Here is a 19,524-nt window from a genome sequence, read left to right on the forward strand (position 1 = left end):
GAGAGGTCCAGAATGGTAATAATCAATACTGATCTCTTACTACCTAATTAACTCAGGCAAGGGTTTAACGAGACAGGAAGGGGCCGTAGAGACAAGAGGGGGAGGTAGTTGTACCTCATAGGGCGAAAGAGACATAGAGAGCCAAGCTTGGAGTTGTAAAAACCAACCGGCTGAAGTATTATAAGAATTTTCATCACTCGGGTCGTGATAATGTATGTATGTATGTATGTATGTATGTATGTATGTATGTATGTATGTATGCATGTATGTATGTATGTATGTATGTATGTATGTATGTATGTATGTATGTATGTATGTATGTATGTATTTACCTAGTTGTATTTACCCACTTGTATTTTGCAGGAAGGGGAGCTACGTTTGTGGTGTACCGCCTTTGTATCTCGCAGTGTATAGTTTGCTCTTAAACTCATGAATGGTTTTTGCGCACACTATTTCATTGTCCAGTTTGTTCCAAGTGTCCACCACTCTATGTGGAAAACTGTTTTTCTTCAGTTCTCTTCTATAGCTATGTTTTTTTTTTCCATGTCCTCTTGTGCTTCTCTTGTCCCTGTTTAATAAGTCCTCTCTGTCAAGTATTTCTGTGCCCTTCATGATTCTGTAGATGGTCAATAGGTCACCTTTCTCTCATTTTTGCTCCAGAGTCGGTAACTCCAGTTTAGCCAATCTCTCCTCATATGACAAGTTTGCAAGTGCAGGTGCCATTTTTGTGGCTGCTCTCTGGATTCTTTCTACTTTCTTTATATCCTTTTTGATACTGGGTGACCACAATGTCTCCGGATATTCTAGTCTAGGCCTTATCAGTGTGACCAATACTTTTTTTTTTAATAATTTCTTCGTCTAAATATGTAAATGCCACTTTTATTGATCTTAGCAAGTTGTAGGATTCTCCGACAATTTTGTTTATCTGTTTATCATAGGACAAGTCGTTTGAGATAATTACACCCAAATCTTTTTCGGAACTCTCCTTCTTTACCTCCTTGGTTCCAATTTTATATTGTCCTGATATTCTATTTTTGCTTTTTCCAAACTCCATTATGCTATACTTGTTAATATTGAAGTCCACTTCCCATTTCTGACTCCAGTTCCATACCTTATTCAGGTCTTCCTGCAGTGATTCGCAATCCTTTTCAGTTTTTACTTTCCTTAACAGTTTGGCGTCGTCTACAAAGAAGCTCATGTAACATTTCACATCATCATCCATGTCATTCACATAAATAGCAAACATTATTGGAGCCAATACAGATCCTTGCGGTCTTGCGGTACTCCACTGATCACCCCTTTCCAACCTGAATTTTTTTTTTCTCTGAGCACTACTCTCATCTTTCTACCAATCAGGAAGTCCTCCATCCATTTTAGTAGGTTCCCTTGTGCCCCTGTATGTTCCAGTTTTTTATTTTTATTTTATTTTTTTGTGTGATACTTTGTCAAAAGCTTTTTGTAAGTCCAGGAAGGCACAATCAGCCCATCCATTCCTTTCTTGCACTATGTCTATTAATCTTGAGTAGAAACATATTAAGTTTGTGGTACATGATCTTCCTTGTCTGAACCCAAATTGTCTTGGGTTTATTATATTGTTGTCTTCCAGGTGTTTTACCCATCTATTCTTGATGACTTTCTCACAAATTTTGGCTATAGTGCTTGTTAGTGAGACTGGCCTGTAGTTAGTTGGTTCTTCCTTGTTTCCTCCTTTATATATTGGTACAATGTTAACATTTTTCCAGTTTTTTTGTATTTTCCTTCTTTAAGTGAGCAACTTATTATGTTATTATTTTGTCTGTTAGTTCTTCTTTGCATTCTTTTAGAATCCAATTTGCAATACCATCCAGGCCATGTGATTTCCTGACGTCAAGGTTTGATAGATGTCCCATTATTTCTTTTTGTGTTATTGTTATCTCGCTCATTCGCCCAGTATTGTGCTTTCTCTCTAGTGAAGACAGATTTGAAGTGAATATTCATGACTTCGGCCATTTCTAATTCTTCTGTGTATTCTATATTCCCTTGGCGTAGTTTCACCATTCCTGTTTGTTTTTAAGTTTACCATTCACGTATCGATAGAATAACTTGGGTTGCTCTTTGCATTTATCTACAATATCCTTTTCATGATTCCTTTTTTTTCCTCTCTTCTCACTTTAACATACTCATTTCTATAGTTTATATAAACTTGCCATTTTCCAGTTTTTTTCTCCATTTTTTCCAAGCTCTGTCCCTTCTATCTTTTGCCTCACTGCATCTTTTGTTGAACCAGCATTTAATGTACACTCTCTCTAGCTTCTGTCTTGGTACGTGCCTATTCACCCCTTCATTGTAATTATCCATCAAGATATCCCATCTCTTTTCCACTTTTGTCTCTTCCATGTAAGAAATTTCCCAGTTTGCATTCCGGAAGAATTTCTTTAGTTTTGCAAAGACCGTTTTGTTGTACATCAATCTTCCTTTCCTATGCTTTTCATTCCTCTCCATGTATATTTCTTCCTTTAGTTCAGTCTCAATGAGTATATGGTCATCCTTTCCAATTGGTGTCTTGTATTGGATTTTATCCACAATTTCAGGTTCTGTTGTAAATATTAAATCTAGTTTCGACGGCTCCTCGTCATATCTGTATCTGGTGTTTTCACTGACCCACTGAGTCATTGTATATTCCATGGTCATATCCAGTAGTACATTACCCCACAAGTCTTCTCCTCTCACTGTCATGTTCTCCCAACAAGTTTCTTTGCAATTGAAGTCCCCCATAATTACCAGATTACCCCCACCCATTATTGTCTCATTTAATGATTGCCGTGTATCTTCTAGCATTTTCGTATGCTCGTTCTCTTTCCAAGCGTTCGTTTTGGGGGGCACAAGAGTCACCACAAACTTTCTGCTTTTCATGTTCTTGTCTTCGACTTTTATCATGATAAGTTCTACATTACCTTTGCTCTCCGCAATTTTTGTTCACATTCAGGTTTTTCTTTGCCAACAACATGATTCCTCCTCCCTGTTTCTTGTCTCAGTTTTTAATCCAGTAATTGTATAGTCCATGTCCAACATCGATGGATGGCATTTCACACCTTAGTTTAGTCTCCACAATTTCCATTATGTCTGGTTTTTCTTCTAGTAGGTAATCATTAAGTTCATTCAGTCCTGAAATTTAATCCGTCGATGTTGGTATAGGCCACTTTTAATTTTCTTCTTTCTCCATTTTTTCTGTCTTTGGTTCCCCCATTGTGATGTACCATTTCCTCAGTCTCATGTCGATTACTTTCCAATAGAATTCCTTGCTTTCGGTCTCCGTTCTCTTCGCGTTTTTCTTTTCTTTGCTTCATCTCTTAGTGTCCTATCTTTTTCTAATTCCTCAATACTCATTTCTCTTTTTATCCATATCTTATTGTACTTTTCACTCCTTGCCAAGTTACCTACTTTTTCAAATATGTCTTCTACTACCATTTGTGATCTTAGTTTTATCTTTAGGGGTCGATTTCTATCCTTAGAATAGTGACCAATACTATATGCATCGTCTACGTCTTTCCTTGCATCTTGGTCTCCATCCTGAATTTCTTTTAGGATTGCTATTGCTGTCTCTTTTTCTTCTTTTTCTCTCATTTATGTATGTATGTATGTATGTATGTATGTATGTATGTATGTATGTACATATATGTATGTGTGTTTGTATTTTCTTATATTCTCTGTTATATTCTTTACGTAAGTATTCTCTTGTTTTCTTTCTGTCTATCACTGTCTGTCTCTCCCAACACAGACCTCTTCTAGGCTTTCTGTGCATTCCTGTTGTTATGAACTGCAGTTTAAGCATCGTTTACACGGCGCTGGTTTTATTCGCTTTGGACAAAGGTCTTAATTTGCTAGCGACTAAAATAATAAATTCGTTGTGTCAGTTTGACGCTGCGGTAAAGTTAAACATGTTAAAATTTACCTCTCACGTCTAGCGTTTCAGTAGCGAGTAAATAAGTTAGCGTTTAGCGTCAAAGCAGCCCCGTGTAAGATGGTCTTTACCAGCGTTTCTGTCCTCGTGGACAATCATGCGCCGCTGCGCAGTGTCACAACTTCGGCGTTGCGACACACTATCTAGTGTTTTCCCATTGTCTATTAGGCTTTGGCCTCTCCTTTATATGCAGACTAGTAAGCACCCCTTTCTTTTCGGCTCCGGAAGATGGCCATTCAGCTATTACTTTTCCCTTCACTTAGTAAAGGCATTGGAAGTCTTAAAACATCCAGTGATTACTTCTTTATGCTTTTGCTAAACCTTCTCAGGTAAGTTAGAGTTACTCGAGTCCCATTTCTCCTCAGCATTTTGTTGTGAGAGTTTGACGCCAATTGGTTGATAGTGCCTTATTGAGTCTAAGCATCCTCGATTTCCTCTATTAGGAGAGAATAATGTACACGTTCTCATCCATTAGTCAGGACATCTCACCTTGTCACCCAAAGTTTTGTTTTCACAAGCCACTCATACTGGGAGCCAACAAAGGTCCCTGTAACATTACAAAATGTCTCAACTTATTAATTGGCTTCAGTTTATTCAATATGTTATATTATTATTATTATTATTATTATTATTATTATTATTATTATTATTATTATTATTATTATTATTATTATTATTATTATTATTATTATTATTGTGTCTTCACGTTTTTTTATTATATTTAATAATTTTTTGCCTATGCATCACCATTTGTTTTCATTTTATTATTTGTTGGAGAGCCAGCGTCATTCCATATCCCTGAGCGTCTACCATTTCTTATTTTAGCCACCTTAAATTTAAATTAGGTTATTTAGAATGATCTGTCCCTTTCCAAATTATTAATTATCTCACAAGACCCCTAAAATTGCATCCAACTCCTGTTCCGGTATCATACTACATTTCTCAAGTAAACTGACAATTGGAAAATTCACGCTCCAAAACACAGTATATCATGCCCAGTTGGCACTGAGCCGAACGTGGCGTCGGGCAGTAGGTACTCGACCCTCTCGCCAAAACACCCCGGATAAAGTGATCCAGCTGCCGGTCATCGCAAGTTCCCACTCCAAATCCGTGGTTATACACACTGACTCTCTGAGCCTGATGAGCTGCTTGCAATACGCAGAGCCCGGAGACAATGTCCACCTACTCACCAGTATCCTTGCGCTCCTGCACAAATTACACCGCAAGGGACGGAGCGTCACTATCAACTGGGTGCCGAGTCACATTGGTATCCATGGCAACGATCATGCTGACGCTGCAGCCGTAGCTGCTCGCCAGCATCCCAGGGTCGACGTCCAGGTTCCCCACCCCCCAGCAGGAACCAGCTCAAACTCCGAACCAGGGCATTAGCATGCACCCAGTGGCACCTGGTGGCGCGGTTGGTAGAGTCCCAGACTGTCAGTATTGCGGTACCGGCGGTACCTGGTTCGAATCCTGCCCAGGGCTGAAATTATTTCAGTATCGCTGCGCTTCGAGTCGTTACTCCAACTCTCGTGGGCGGGGAGTTGTGTGTGTGTGTGCGTGTAAGGTCAAAGCATTACCCATAGATCGGTCATACGAACTCTGAGCTCTCTTCCGGGAAGGAAATAGCTGTCGATCACGAGTCCAACACGTGTTCCAAAGACCAAGGTGAATCACCTCCAACACAGTCTGGAGGCAGAGGTTTCACAACGGGCGAGGTGGTACAAGAGGGTGACGGCATATGAACCCCTAGTACTCCCCCGCTCCACTCCCAGACGAGTAGAAACTCTGCTCTTCAGGCTGCGTCTCGAGGACCGTTGCTTCTGGCAACTGAATCCCAGGTGCACCGTAGAAGACCGCCAGTGTAACCACTGCCGTGCCGAAAATACCGACCTCCTTCACTACCTAAGCGACTGCCCCGCCACCTCTTTCTTCAGACGGAGACAACCGGCGTCCCTAGAAGGACTTGTGAGCCGCCTTCAGAGCCCCTATGAGCTCCGTCAGCTATTATAGTGGCCGTCACCGCCCTAATAGCTGTAGCCTCTCTATTTCACTGCATCACCCCCACCTCCATGCTCCTCTGACAAGCTAAACCATCCTACTTTATCTCTTGCAAGGTGTATCTTCCATAAACACATACCACACAGGCTCAAACAAAGCCCGTAGAAATTACATTCCACCCCCCCAAAAAAAAAAAAAAAATTATATTTCCTTTCTATTATTTTCCTTAAATATCTCCTTTAATACCTCTTCAGTGCGATAATGTTCCTAAGCGTAGAAGCGCTGGTTTATTGCCAACAAAATATTCAGATGAGGGAAACCTATTCAGGAACAATAATAATAATTCATTCCATTTTCACTTCCAAATACTAAAGCCAAAACAACTCAAATGCACATTTTTCTTTATTTATCTTCAAATGAATACACTGATAATTAAATGTCATGTCTAAATAATTGTAGATTATCTAAACGAGTGTAATCAAGATGATAAGATCTGGATTTTTTTTCATATTTTTTTCTTCCTACAAGAATTTCAAATAACACGCCTACTATCATTATGAAATAGGCCTCGTAAAACAATATATATTCGATACAGTAAATGAAACAACAGGTAATTTTTATTTTTACATAATTCCCTAGCATTAGGCGAACTTGAAGTCGAAATGTAACCCCGTAAAGTTTCACTTAAGTAACCAAAGTACCAAACAACGTTTGATTGTAAACAGTAGACGAAATCGGTATGGCAGAGGAAGAGCACGTGTTTGTAGAGCAAAAAACGTATTTGGAAACTTCACGGAAAGATTGGGGCTCGATAGTTAATGCAAAACCATGTTTTACATCAGATTCGAAGTAAGCATTACCATTTTAGTTAATATGTGGTAATTTCTGTGGTGGTGTCGTCTTTTAAGTTTTATATGCATGGTCCAACTCCATGGATGATCATGATGGTTTGAACCAACTTACAAGTGTGCAAAAGGAAATCTAGGAGTATAACTATAAATATTATGACCAAGTAACTACTCACAGTAGTAAATTTGTTTAATTTGAAGCTCATACAAACGTTGTTTGGTACTACCTAAATTCATAATGGTGAAAGCTTGGGAAATGCTAGCCAGCACTGAGTAACATCATGTTACCGAAAAAAATTGCATGTTAAACATGCAATTTTTTTCGGTAACTTTCGGCACTCCAGAGGTCGTGATAGATATTCATATTTATGTATTGCAATGGCAGCTTGTCCTTTTCCTATCTAATATCTTCAGTCTGTCATTATGAGTTTGACACCATGATATTCAGATATACTTTCTGCCTTATCATCTTATGTAGTCTGGAAATCTTGAGGTCTCTTGTAATTTTATTTCAAGTCTATATCAGTTCTAATTAATAAATGAGATTCAGGATGAGATGTTTCCATTTTTGCAGTATTGACAACCAACGAAGTAAAAACTCTGTGTTGTGTAGATACAAAACTATGCCACTTAATGTTGAGGTCCCTAAACAGCTGTGAATTACCTCAAAGATGGTGGCACAATCCCTCTGCATCATTCTGGTTTTTGACACTAAATTTATGACTCAGGATTAAACAGAGTACTTTTATTGAATATATTATGTAAGTTGACAGAATAATAAAACTTTGGAACAATAACTGGGTTGTTGATGCTTTTGGGTGGGTTGTTACTTGTTGGCAGATGTCAGCAGTTGTCGGCCTTTAGTACAATCCCTCCAGGAGTGCCAACAACAGTAAATTTTTAGTTTTGACCATGGGCGCAATATAGCAATAGAAAATTGATTATTAGTTTTGTAAATTATAATGTATCAACGTAATATGCAATTTTGTGAGCGGAAATAAAAACAAAAAAGGTGCTAAAACAGATTTCGTAAGTAATGAAGTCGTGTTGGACAAATGGTACGCCATGTTTGTTATGATAGATGCTGATGTCGAAGAAATGAAAGGATGATAAATTCGTCTAACCTAAACTAACCTAACCTAACCTGTGTTTAATAAATCATTACCTGCAAATTAAATGTCATCCGGCTCGTACTCGTTGTCGTCGTCGTGAGAGACGTTGGCGGGCTTTTCAACCACTCTCTCAGCTTGCGGGGTATACAAAGTTCTTGCAGCTTGAAGGAATGCATGTATCTCCGCTCCATAACATTCCTTCAAGAAAATGTACCTGGCGAGGTACTGTCGGAAGTACCGAGGCCGTCAGTTGACAGACGACAAGATGGGGTCCTGACCCTATGCTACCAACTTCGTTCATTAGCATATTTGCTTGTAGCAAGGTATTTTTTATTTTCATTTCCGCCCACAAAATTGCATATTACATTGATACATCTTAATTTACAAAATTAAAATTTTCTATTGCTATATTGTGCCCATGGTCGAAACTAAAAAAAATACCCCAACAACTTTACATCTTAATAATTATTGCAAGTTACTCCCTATACTTAATCTGCCTCTTGAATTCATAGTTTAAACATAAGAATGAATAAAACTGCGTGTTGACCTTATCAAACTAATCTTAACCTAACCTGACTGACCTTAACCAAACTTGACCTAGCCTAACCTAACTAAACCTATTTTTTTTTTTTTTTGTCACTTATTATGATAATATATATTTAGTTATTTTGATATGTTGTGTAAAAGTATTATATTTTCTTTGATCTTGTGTGATGATTTTGGACTGTTTGCCTTAGCTGCAGGAAGTGTTGCCATAGGAACAATTTGTTATAGTGGGACCAAGTAGGTGACAGTAGGGGAGGTGTATCTTGACCTTCTGCAGGACGTTATTTAGATGGTATTTGAAAACTTTACACTGCAAACTGTCATATCTCAAAGGCAATGCGGAAGGGTGTTGAAAAGTTTTTACCCTGTCCTGTTGAAACTGTCATCTTTGAGTGTTTTGAGGCTTTGGCAGTTGCTCTTTTGGCTTTCATTATAACAGCATTTCCTCTTGTCCTGTTGAGACTCAACTTTATGCTGATGTGAGGCACAAGGACCTCCAGTTTGGCAGCTGTATATGGCAGAGTGGGTAATGTGTCAGTTGTCTCAGGCATTCCTAATGGCTTCTACCAGACAGTGATTTGATGTTACTGGTGTAATTTCTCTGCACTAATTTAAGCTCTTCATCTTCACCAGTATTTATTGGGCTCCACAACTAGCAGCAGTATCCAAGTTTTGACAACACACTCTTCCACAGCTATAAGTCATTCCTTGTCCCAGGTGCTGACAGACAGCCCTCTTTCAGATTTAGCGATGTTAGGAATGTGTACATTGAACCTGCCATTGCTGCAAACTGTCACCCCCCAGATTGTGGAGTTATTTTGGCAGTTATAGGACCTTGTGTGGTCCTGTAGCTTGTATGTTCTTTGATGGTGGTGTCACTGCCATATTGTTGAATCTGAAACTTGGTTTCAGTGAAAAACATATTGTTTTTGGCAGCCCACCAGTATATTGTGTCAAGATTTTATTGTAGCAACTTGGTGTCACTTTCCTTGCTATTGTGGTGTCATCAGCGAAGAATGAAGTGATGGTGTTTGACAGCTGTATCTGTCACTGATAAGAGCAAGGAACAGCATTTACTGATACTTTCTGTATGCACCTGTGATGGAAACTATGGATTTTTTTGTTCCCAGGTTTCTTATGATCCCCATGGCAGAGAGTTTGTGCAGTAATACTTAATGACCCACCCTGTCAATTGCCTCGGCAAAATCCAGGTAGACCACATCCATCTTGTTCCCTTCCTGAAAGTTGTCAAGTATAAATTCCTGGAATTCTTTGTGTGTCAGCAGTTGTGATAAGCATGACCATCCTTTTCAGAATCCATGCTGGCCACTGTTGAATAGTCCAATGATTGAAAATTTCCACTAATGGGTTTCAGATTTATTGTGAAAGCTTTCACAATGAAAGATTCAGCATTACAGGTTAAAATTTGCTCACATTACCCATGCTCCCACCCTTGTGTATGGGAGAAATAACCTCATAATTCATGGATTCTGGGAATAACTGTATCAAGTGATTTTCTCCATATCATATACTCGTATATAGGAGCTGCTTGCTCCTTTTTACATTACTTAATCAGGATAGCTGGTATGCCTTCTGGGCCTGCAGTTGAAGATGTGTTTAGCTCTCTAACATTGCACTGTCAATATCATTTCGCTTTCTTCATTTGTTCTTTTCCTGAAGAATTCTGTAGGGTCTTCAGTCTTCTTGCTTTGCAGTGATGTGCTGAGCCTTTCCTTAAATTGTTTTCTTAATTTTTCAGCAGTGGCTGCTATTTTCATAATTTCAATTTTGTCATTGACATCCTTGTTCTTGGCATAAGTAAAAAGTATTTGATGTTTGATTGAATCACTGAAACATCCATAAATTCATCTCTTTTTCTTTCTTGTGAGAGTCCAAGGTCTTTGATTATTTCCTCCAGTTTTCTTGTCAGCTTCTCTTGGTATTGTGTGTTTATTGCTGCTAAAAAATTTCTTGTCGTATATTTCCTCTTTTATCAGGATTCCTCTATCATGAGGAATCCTCTTGGATAGGTTCATTCTGTTTTTCCTGAGAGGAATGTACTCTGCTAACACTTTAGTCATTGTCCAAGAAAATTTCTAATTACTTTTGAATTTTTCCTTTAACTCATCTTTCCAGTTTGTTTCTGAGAGTATCTGAGATTGTTGAAGGTTTGGATGCATACCTTACTGAAGTTGTTTAGAAATTATATGAAGATTGGGAAATTTCATAGAAATACATCTTGTATTGAAGTTATTCATATTATCTTCTTTGTTGCAGATACATCCTTGTTCCATCAGGATGCAAAATCAAGGTTTTCAGTCTTGCAAGTGGAGAACTTTTGCAGGAACTTAGTGGTCACACAGAAGAGGTAAGGCAAGATCAAAGTGACTAGTTTGTGTGGATAATATTAACAATTGTTGCCTAAAAATTTTGGTTGTACCAGTACCAACACAGAATAGGCTGGGCCACAGATTCAAACTACTCAAGATGCAAACACCATACAGAAAACACAACCTTGTACTATGCCACATTAACAATTCTTAGATATGCACACAATATATCTTCCCTGAGTGACTTATGGTCCCTCTTGCAGGCTGTTGAGAGTTACATGAAGGTCACAGGTCTTCTACAAAAGAAACCAGGGGCAATGGATTGATTGATAGTTGACTGGAAATCCATAGCCTCATAGTGGCTGGCATTACCGTATTTTCCGGCTTAAAATGCGCATCGGGTTATAATGCGCACCCATGCACTTCGTTATCTCAGTACACAGATAGCGCGCACCGACGTATAACGCGCATGCCCGATCGTATTTGTCTATAACGCAGTTTTACCTCGGTATTTATATCATGTGAACGAGGTTACATGGAGAAGTATTTTTCATTGGCTAGAGCCACCGCTGGGAAATCTGTTGATTTGTCACTAAATTAAGTGTCAGTTTAGGCATCAATCAGGACACAACTAAGAAAAAGTCGGAACTACATGTACCGGTATATGACTGATGTTGTGCGTTGGTCCCTTATTACTTTGTAGCTTAAATAGTTTGTAGGAAATATGATCTAAAAAAAGTATTGAAAGTAGAATATACAGAAAAAATTCGGGATTTTTACAGAAAATATTCATTTTATATCTTGAGGAAATAATTCGTCTTTACCATTTTTTATTTAATACTGAAACAAACTACAAACTGTTTCGTTTTAGCTTTGAACCTACAATGACAGTGGTGAAATAGGACAGTCTCTCATCGAGGTGACGTTTAGTTAATATAACTCCCGAAAGAGGGTGTTGTAGTCAGGTGTTTGACACGAGTTTATGAACGGCCGCAACGGAATTTGTACTATATCTAAAGTGAAGCAACAAAGCCAACATAAAAATTCAAACTAGGATGCTGTGAACATGGGAAAATATCATGAATATTGATCATGTTTCATGGTATAAATATTTATATACGGTAGCCCATGCTGGCGTATTCTTTCATGTCACCATGGCTGTTCTTCTTGTTCTCACGGAACGTCACGGAGAAGTGTGCTGTCCCGACTTTGTGACGGCCAACATCGTCACGTTGTTGTGAAAAAAATTACACACACAGCTGCAGAATTTTTATCGTAGGCCGTAGATAATGCGCACCACCAGATAACGCGCACCCCCCATTTTTAGGCCCTTCCAACGGAAAAAAGTCGCGCACTATACGCCGGAAAATACGGTAGTCCTCAGTCCACTTAACTACTATTGTCGCTACTACTAAATTAAATAATTTTTAATTGATTGATTAATTGTTGTCTGGGGTATTGGCTGCATGTTGTTGTGGCAAAGTAGCATGCAGTTGATACTTTAGGGTCTATATGGGGCACCCCTATGGACCAGAGCCACACATCATTTTGTCTGTGATAGAGGAGGATTCTGCTCACAGAGAATTGATGACACTTTTATTATACTGCTACTGTCCCTCCAGTATGCTGTCCCTCAACCCCTTGTTGCTGTCCTGTAACATTTCTCTGAATATTCATTTCCTTGTTTTGCCTACCCTGGTGGGTGATAGAATGCTGCCACCAAGTACTCCCACTTGGATCGTAAGAGGTGAGAAAAATGGGACAGGGATTGGGATTAGGCATCCTTCTCCCTTCAGCCCCACAGGGGACATTCCTAAAAAAAAGTAAAGGCATAAGAGGGTCTAGGAGTTTTCCAACCAGTACCCTAAGGTTTGGGTCTTTTAATGTGTGTGGATGTTGTACTGATGAGAGTAAAAGGGAAGAGATAGGTAGTATGTTTGTGAGAAGAAAGATGGATGTGTTGGCTTTGAGTGAAACTAAGTTTAGAGGGAAGGGCGAGTGTGAGTTTGGGAATGTAGTTGGGAAGTTCTCAGGAGTGAAGAGAGGATGAGGGAGAGAAGGGGTGGCTATACTAGTAAGTGAAGAGAGTAGGTTAAACATGTAGTGGAATGGAATGAGGTTTCTTCAAGGTTAATGTGGATGAAGGTGAAAGTGGGAAAGTAGATGTGGGTTTTGTAAGTGCATATAGGACTGGTAGTGAGAAGAGTGCAGAAGAAAGGGAGGATTTTTGGATAGATTTAAATGAGTGTATAGAGGGATTAGGGAGGAGCGTCACTGTAGTAGTATTGGGGGTGAGGTAGTATGCGTGAGAAAAATTTGACGCAGCCTGAAGGGATTTCTCCCCGTCTTCTCCTTTTCTGCATGGGGGGACGTAGATTTAATGAAGCGGCCTTGCTGTGGATGTGCTATGTCTTGTGACACTGCCTCTGACCCAGGGCAGTGGACAAGGTGTAGGGATGACCCGTCATCCAGGAGGTGCTAAGATAAGAGGGAGGGGGGTGGAGTGTATTTAGGGATGGAATGGGTGGGAATGGTTTTATGCTTTTTTCTTTTTGGCTACCTCCCTTGTAAGGGGGAAAAAGCCTTGGTATATGTATGTATGTATGTGAATTTACTGGATAAAGAATTACTGTATAAGGAGGACTCACTGTATTTCAATTTTTTTTTTTTTATTAATTTTTTATGTGGTACCTTATTGAATGCCTTCTGCAAGTCCAAGAAGGCGCAATCTGCCCAGCCATCTCTTTCTTGTATTATCTCAATTAATCTTGAGTAAAAGCAAATTAGGTTTGTGGTACACGATCTTCCACTTCTAAAGCCAAATTGTTTAGGTTTTACTATTTTATTTTCTTCCAAGTGTTTGGTCCATTTATTTCTGATGACTTTTTCACATATTTTTGCTACTGTGCTTGTAAGGGATACCAGTCTGAAATTTGTAGGATCTTCCCTATTTCCTCCTTTATACAGTAAGTCCTTGTTATACGGTACATATGCGTTCCTGAAAACCTTACTGCAAATTGAAATTACCGTATACCGAACCCATTATAACTTGTAATAATAGGATATGGCATACGCACCTTCTCCCTGCTCTTTCCTCTTCAAAACACGAACGGATACCGTATCTGTGAATTTTTCTTACCGTAAGTAGAATCAAGGGTAGTAATTATCAAATACCGTAACTGTGAACTTACCGGATTAAAGAATTACCATATAAGGAGGACTCACTGTATATTGGTACTATGTTTGCATCTTTCCAATCTTGCGGTACCTTTCCTTCTTTGAGTGAGAAGTCTATTATCTTGTATAGTTTGTCTGTCAGTTCATCTATACACTCTTTCAGTATCCAATTTGCAATTCCATCTGGTCCATGCGATTTCCTGACATCTAGGTTTTTTATTTGATCTTTTATTTCTTTTTGTGTTACCTTTATTTCTTTCATTTTGGGTGATCTTTCTTGTTTTCAATCTTCCCAAAATTGTGAGCTCTCAATTATAAAAACTGACCTGAAATGTCTAATCATGACTTTTGCCATTTCTGTGTCATCTATATATTCTTTATCTCCGCATAATTTCACTATTTTGTGTTTATCCTTTAGTTTTTCATTTATATATCTGTTAAAGAGTTTAGGTTGATCCTTACATTTGTCTATAATATCTTTTTCATAATTTCTTTTTTTTTCCCTGTATATATTCACATATTCGTTCCTAAGTTTTATATATGTTTGCCATTTTTTTTTTCTCCATCTTTTACAGGCTTTGTCTCTTCTGTCTCTAACCTTGCTGCACCTTTTGTTATACCAACACTTTATATAAATCTCTATTTGTTTCTTTTTTTGGTACATATTTGTCAATTCCTTGTACTTTTCTCTGAATATGTTTCATTTGTCTTCCATCTTTGTTTCCTCCTTAGAGAATTTGTCCCAGTTAGTGTTTTGGATTTTTTTTTTTTAGATTTTCAAAATCCATTTTGTTGTACTTCAATCTTCCTTCTCTATGCTTATCATTCCTACCTACATTTTTCTGTTTTTTTTTTAATTCAAACTCTAATATATGGTCACTCTTTCCAATTGGCGTTTTATACTCTTATTTTGTTCACAATATCTGGTTCAGAAGTTAATATTAAGTCTAGTTTCGACGGTTCCTCATTGTTTCTATATCAAGTATTTTCCTTAACCCATTGTGTTAGGGTGTATTCGATGGTCATGTTGCTCCAGTGATCTTCTCCCCCTTGTACTATCATTTCTTCCCAGATTATCATCCATAATTACTATGTTACCACCCTCTTTCAGTGTCTTGTTTAGCACATTCATTGTGTCTTCCAGTAATTTAGAATGTTCGCTATCTGACCAAGCCTGTGTTTTTGGTGGTACATATACTGCTACAAATTTTCTGCCATTCATCTTTTGGTTTACAATTTTGATCATAATTAATTCTACATTGCCTTGGCCTTCATTTATCTTTGTCACATTGAGACCCTTTTTGGTCACTATCATGACACCTCCCTGCTTGTCTGTTCTATTTTTCACCCAGTGGTTGTATAGACCTTGTCCCACTATGTGTGTTGATATAGTTCCTTTCAGTTTTGTCTCCACAATTCCCATGATGTCAGGTTTTTCCATTTCTAGATAGTAATTTAGTTCATTGATTCCAGAGATTATGCTGTCAATATTTGTGTATGTCACTTTTAGTTTCATATTATCCTTTCTTTTTTGGTTTATGTTTCCATTTTTTTTGGTGTACCATTTTTTCAGTCTCAAGTCCAACACTCTCCAAAAAAACTAATTTTTTTCTGTCTCTGATCTTTTCTCATTTCTATCATTGGCTTCAATTCTGAGAGCTTTGTCTTTCTCTTTTTCCTCATCACTCATTTCCTTTTGTATCCATATATGTTTGAATTTCTCGCTGTTTGCCAATTTAACTGCTCTCAGTAATATCTCCTCTACTATCATTTGAGTTCTTAGTTTTATTTTCAGCGGTCTATTTTGTTTTTCTTTCGAATATTTGCCTATCCTGTGGATTTCATTGATTTCTTTATCGAAATTTTGTCCTTCATCCTGTATTTCTTTCAAAATTTCCTTAGCTATTTCCATCTCCTTTTCTCTCTGGTATCTATACATATGTTTTTCCTGGATACCATGGACCTTTGTCAACTGTATCTCTCACCCAATTTTCCTTTTCTTTAATTACTTTTATAACTGATTCTTTTGTATTTTCCTCCATCTGTTTTTGTACTATTTCACAAAAGGATATTTTTTATTTTCCTGTTCTTGTTTCCATTGATTTTTTATTTCAGTGAGGTATATTTCTTTGACTCTTCCACCTTACTGGTCACTACTTGTAATTGTTCTTTGACCTCCTTTTTCAGTTCTTCATTTTTATTTTTGCCCTTGTTTTTCATTCTTTCGTTTTCTCTTTTGAGGATTTCAATTTCGCTCTTTAGGTCACCAAATTCTTTAAGTGTTTGCTCATTAATCTTACGCTAATTAATCAGTTCTTTAAGTACAGCTCGGTAATCCAATTTTAAATATGATTTCTTCCATCATGTCATTTACTTCACGATTTCTTAATGCATTACTATAACTAATATCTCTATACCTAAGCTTTTACCTATTTCACTTGGGTTTCTTTGAAACCCTGAAAAACTTTTATTTTCCCACCTTTGTTTTTTTCCTTGGTGGATCTATCAAACAATGTTTTTTGGGGATGACACCTCTCAGACTTTCCACTATACTTACATCTAGTCCTCTCTTTTTTGGTTCATTTGTTATTCTTTCTTCTTTCTCTTTCTCCATTATGCCAAAACTATACCTATTTCAAGAACTGGATTACTTTAACTGGCCACTCGAGTACCATAGCTTACTCATCGCGTACAATAACAACAATAGGTTTCCTTCGTTTTTGGCAATAAACTGCTATATAGGCGCTCTCAAATGCAGCACTTCCTTTCACTTTGGTGTCTGGAATGTGTGTTTGAGATGAGGTGTCTGAGAAGTATGATAGGGGTTACTAGGCTGGATAGAGTGAGAAATGAGAGGGTGAGGAGGAGAGCGGGGCTGGTGAGGGAGTTGGGAGATAGGGTGGATGAGTGTTGGGATGGTTTGGTCACATGGAAAGAATGAGTGAAGAAAGACTAGTAAAAGAGGTATGGAAGGCAGATGTGGAGGGAGTGAACATGAGGGGGCAACCTAGGATGAGATGGATGGATGGGGGTAAAAGGGGCTTTGGGGAAGAGGGGGAAAGTCTGAAGGATGGGAGTGGACAGAAGATGGGTGAATGGAGAATGGTTGTATGTGGATGATGTTGTGTTGCATGAGGTGGAATGGGTGGGGGATGGTGGGTAAGGTAGTATGTGTGAGAAAAATTTGGCGCAGCCCGAAGGGATTTCTCTCCATCTTCTCCTTTTCTGTATGAGGGGGTGTTGCTGGTGTAATGAAGCGGCCTTGCTGTGGATGTGTTGTGTCTTGCGACACTGCATCTGATGCAGGGCAGTGGACAAGATGCAGGGATGACCCGTCATCCAGGAGGTGCCAAGATAAGAGGGAGGGTAGAGGGTGGAGGGGAGTGGAGTGTATTGGGGATGGAATGGGTGGGAATGGTTTTTATGCTTTTGTTTTTTGGCTACCTCCCTTGTAAGGGGGAAAAAGCCTTTGGTATATGTATGTATGTATATAATTAATTGTTGTGTAAAGTTTCACTGTGTGGAAAACTTGTGACCCCAAATTGGTTGGCAACAGTCCTTGAGTCCTCTCCCATATCTCTCTTGGGAGGAAGTTTTGGACTGTTGCCAGTGTTGTATTGGTGTGGGATGGTTTCTGTGTCACGGGCTGAAAGTAATAGAAGAAGGGTGGCAGTCACCATTTGTCATCACTATGTGTGTGAAAAGGTGTAAGAAATACAGTTGAAGCTGATAGAGAGAGATCCTAGGCTCAGTCTGGAGACCAAGTGTCAGCCCCTCAAGGATGCACCTTGTGATGGAGGTGAAAGAGTCACTGGGTTTTGAAAAGGGGCAGCACTGCTGTCTCTCATGCAAGGCCACCGCAATCAGGTACCTGTCATAGTCCCATGGATACACATTTTTTTGATATTTTTATTAATCTATTTATTTATAATTTTTCCCATGATCCTCATTGCATTGCTTTTGACCTGAATAATGTGGCAAGGGACAAGGATGAATGTTTATTCACAAGGTGTCAAGGTGGGAGGGGCAATAATTGAGTTTTGTGGTGCTGCTTTCACTTGAAAATTGTTTGGACTTTGGGGTTTTAGTGAAATTATTTACAAGCTGTATTTGTTGCTATTTCTTCATTCATTTGTCTTTGATTAATTCATATATTTATTTTCTTTTTTAAAGGTGGTCTCTGTTATGCCTCATATGAAGAAAGATGATGAATTTTACTCCTGTGATGTGGATGGCAATGTTTTTCTTTGGAATCCTGCACAAGGGTTAAGAAAGGAGGTAATGATGAATTATGATTGGGGAGAAATTTTTGTTTGATTATTTATGTATTATGCATTATGTGTCTTGCTGCATTGCTTCTGATCTAGGGCAGTGGGCGAGATGTAGGGATGATCCAGGAGGAGCCAAGAAAAGAGAGAGGGAGGGGGTGGTGAATGGGAGTGGAGTATGTGGGGGTGAAATGGATGGGAGTGGATTTATGTCTTTGATTAACTTCCTTGTAAGGGGGAAAAGCCCTTGGTATATGTGTATATATATATGTGTGTGTATATATATATATATATGTGTGTATATATATATATATATATATATATATATATATATATAAATATATATATATATATATATATATAATATTATCAATCTGGTGCATTTTATAACTTTTGCTCAGCAGAATTTTTTTTATAAATAGAATGCTTTTAAATAGTGAAGATTTAAGATTTGTTTAATTCAGATTGGTAGGCATCTTGAATTCAGTTTATTCTTAAACAATATACAATGCTTAAGTAACACCAATTGCTATAATATACAATTTATAGATAAAGTTGTACAAAATGTTTGTCATTTTACTGTATCTTTTGATTCCAGAGCTATAAAATTTTAATCCAAAAGCGTGTGCAAAATCAAGACACTCCTAGCAAGAAAGTAACATCTTTCTTGGTGATTCCAAAACAACCCTCTTTCTTCATGGTATTAAAGGACTGTACATTAGGTTGTGGAGAAATTATAAAAGTAAATCCACCTTATCATAATATGGTGGGGAAGACTATCCTTAATGATATTGCTGTAGGAGTTAATAAGGTATGTATAATAAGAAATTATTATGTAATGATAATATAGTTATTAATAATAGTTTGGAGGTGATGGCTGAGGGTGATGGATAGATAGAGTGAAAGGGGCTTTGAGCATGAGGGGAATGTGTGTTTAGTAAGGAAGGAGGAAGGTAGGGGATAGGCTGAGTGGAGTATGGTTGTGTATGGATTATGTTTTGACAGCCTGAAGGGATTTCTCCCTATGTTCTCTATTTTGCACATGACAGGATGGGGAGGAGGGTGTTGCTGTGCAAGTGAAGCAGCCCTACTGTGGATATGCTGTCTCTTGCTTCATTACTTCTGACCTGGGGAGTGGGCAGGAGCCAGGGATGACCCTTCATCCACAAGGAGCTAAAATAAGATGGAAATGAGGGTGGTGGACAGGAGTGTGTGCATGCCTTAACTTAGTTACCTCCCTTATAAGGGGAAACAAGGCCTTGGCATGTAGATAGATAGATCTGTAATAATAAAGCTGGAGTC

General features: G+C 38.3%; 1 protein-coding gene across 1 annotated transcript in view; it reads left to right on the forward strand.

Annotated features, from left to right (window-relative positions):
- Positions 1-6,652: 6,652 nt before the first annotated feature.
- Positions 6,653-19,524, forward strand: part of l(2)05287 (WD repeat-containing protein l(2)05287) — a 62,252-nt gene continuing 49,380 nt past the window's right edge. Inside the window, exons 1-4 of the mRNA XM_076188496.1 lie at positions 6,653-6,790; positions 10,725-10,815; positions 18,128-18,232; positions 18,821-19,033. Coding sequence (XP_076044611.1) covers positions 6,681-6,790; positions 10,725-10,815; positions 18,128-18,232; positions 18,821-19,033 — 519 coding nt within the window. The 5' untranslated portion in view covers positions 6,653-6,680. The remainder of the gene's footprint in view (positions 6,791-10,724; positions 10,816-18,127; positions 18,233-18,820; positions 19,034-19,524) is intronic.

The sequence above is a fragment of the Oratosquilla oratoria genome, chromosome 7, assembly GCF_046742065.1.
Source record: "Oratosquilla oratoria isolate Oo_2021 chromosome 7, ASM4674206v1, whole genome shotgun sequence".
NCBI lineage: Eukaryota > Metazoa > Arthropoda > Malacostraca > Stomatopoda > Squillidae > Oratosquilla > Oratosquilla oratoria.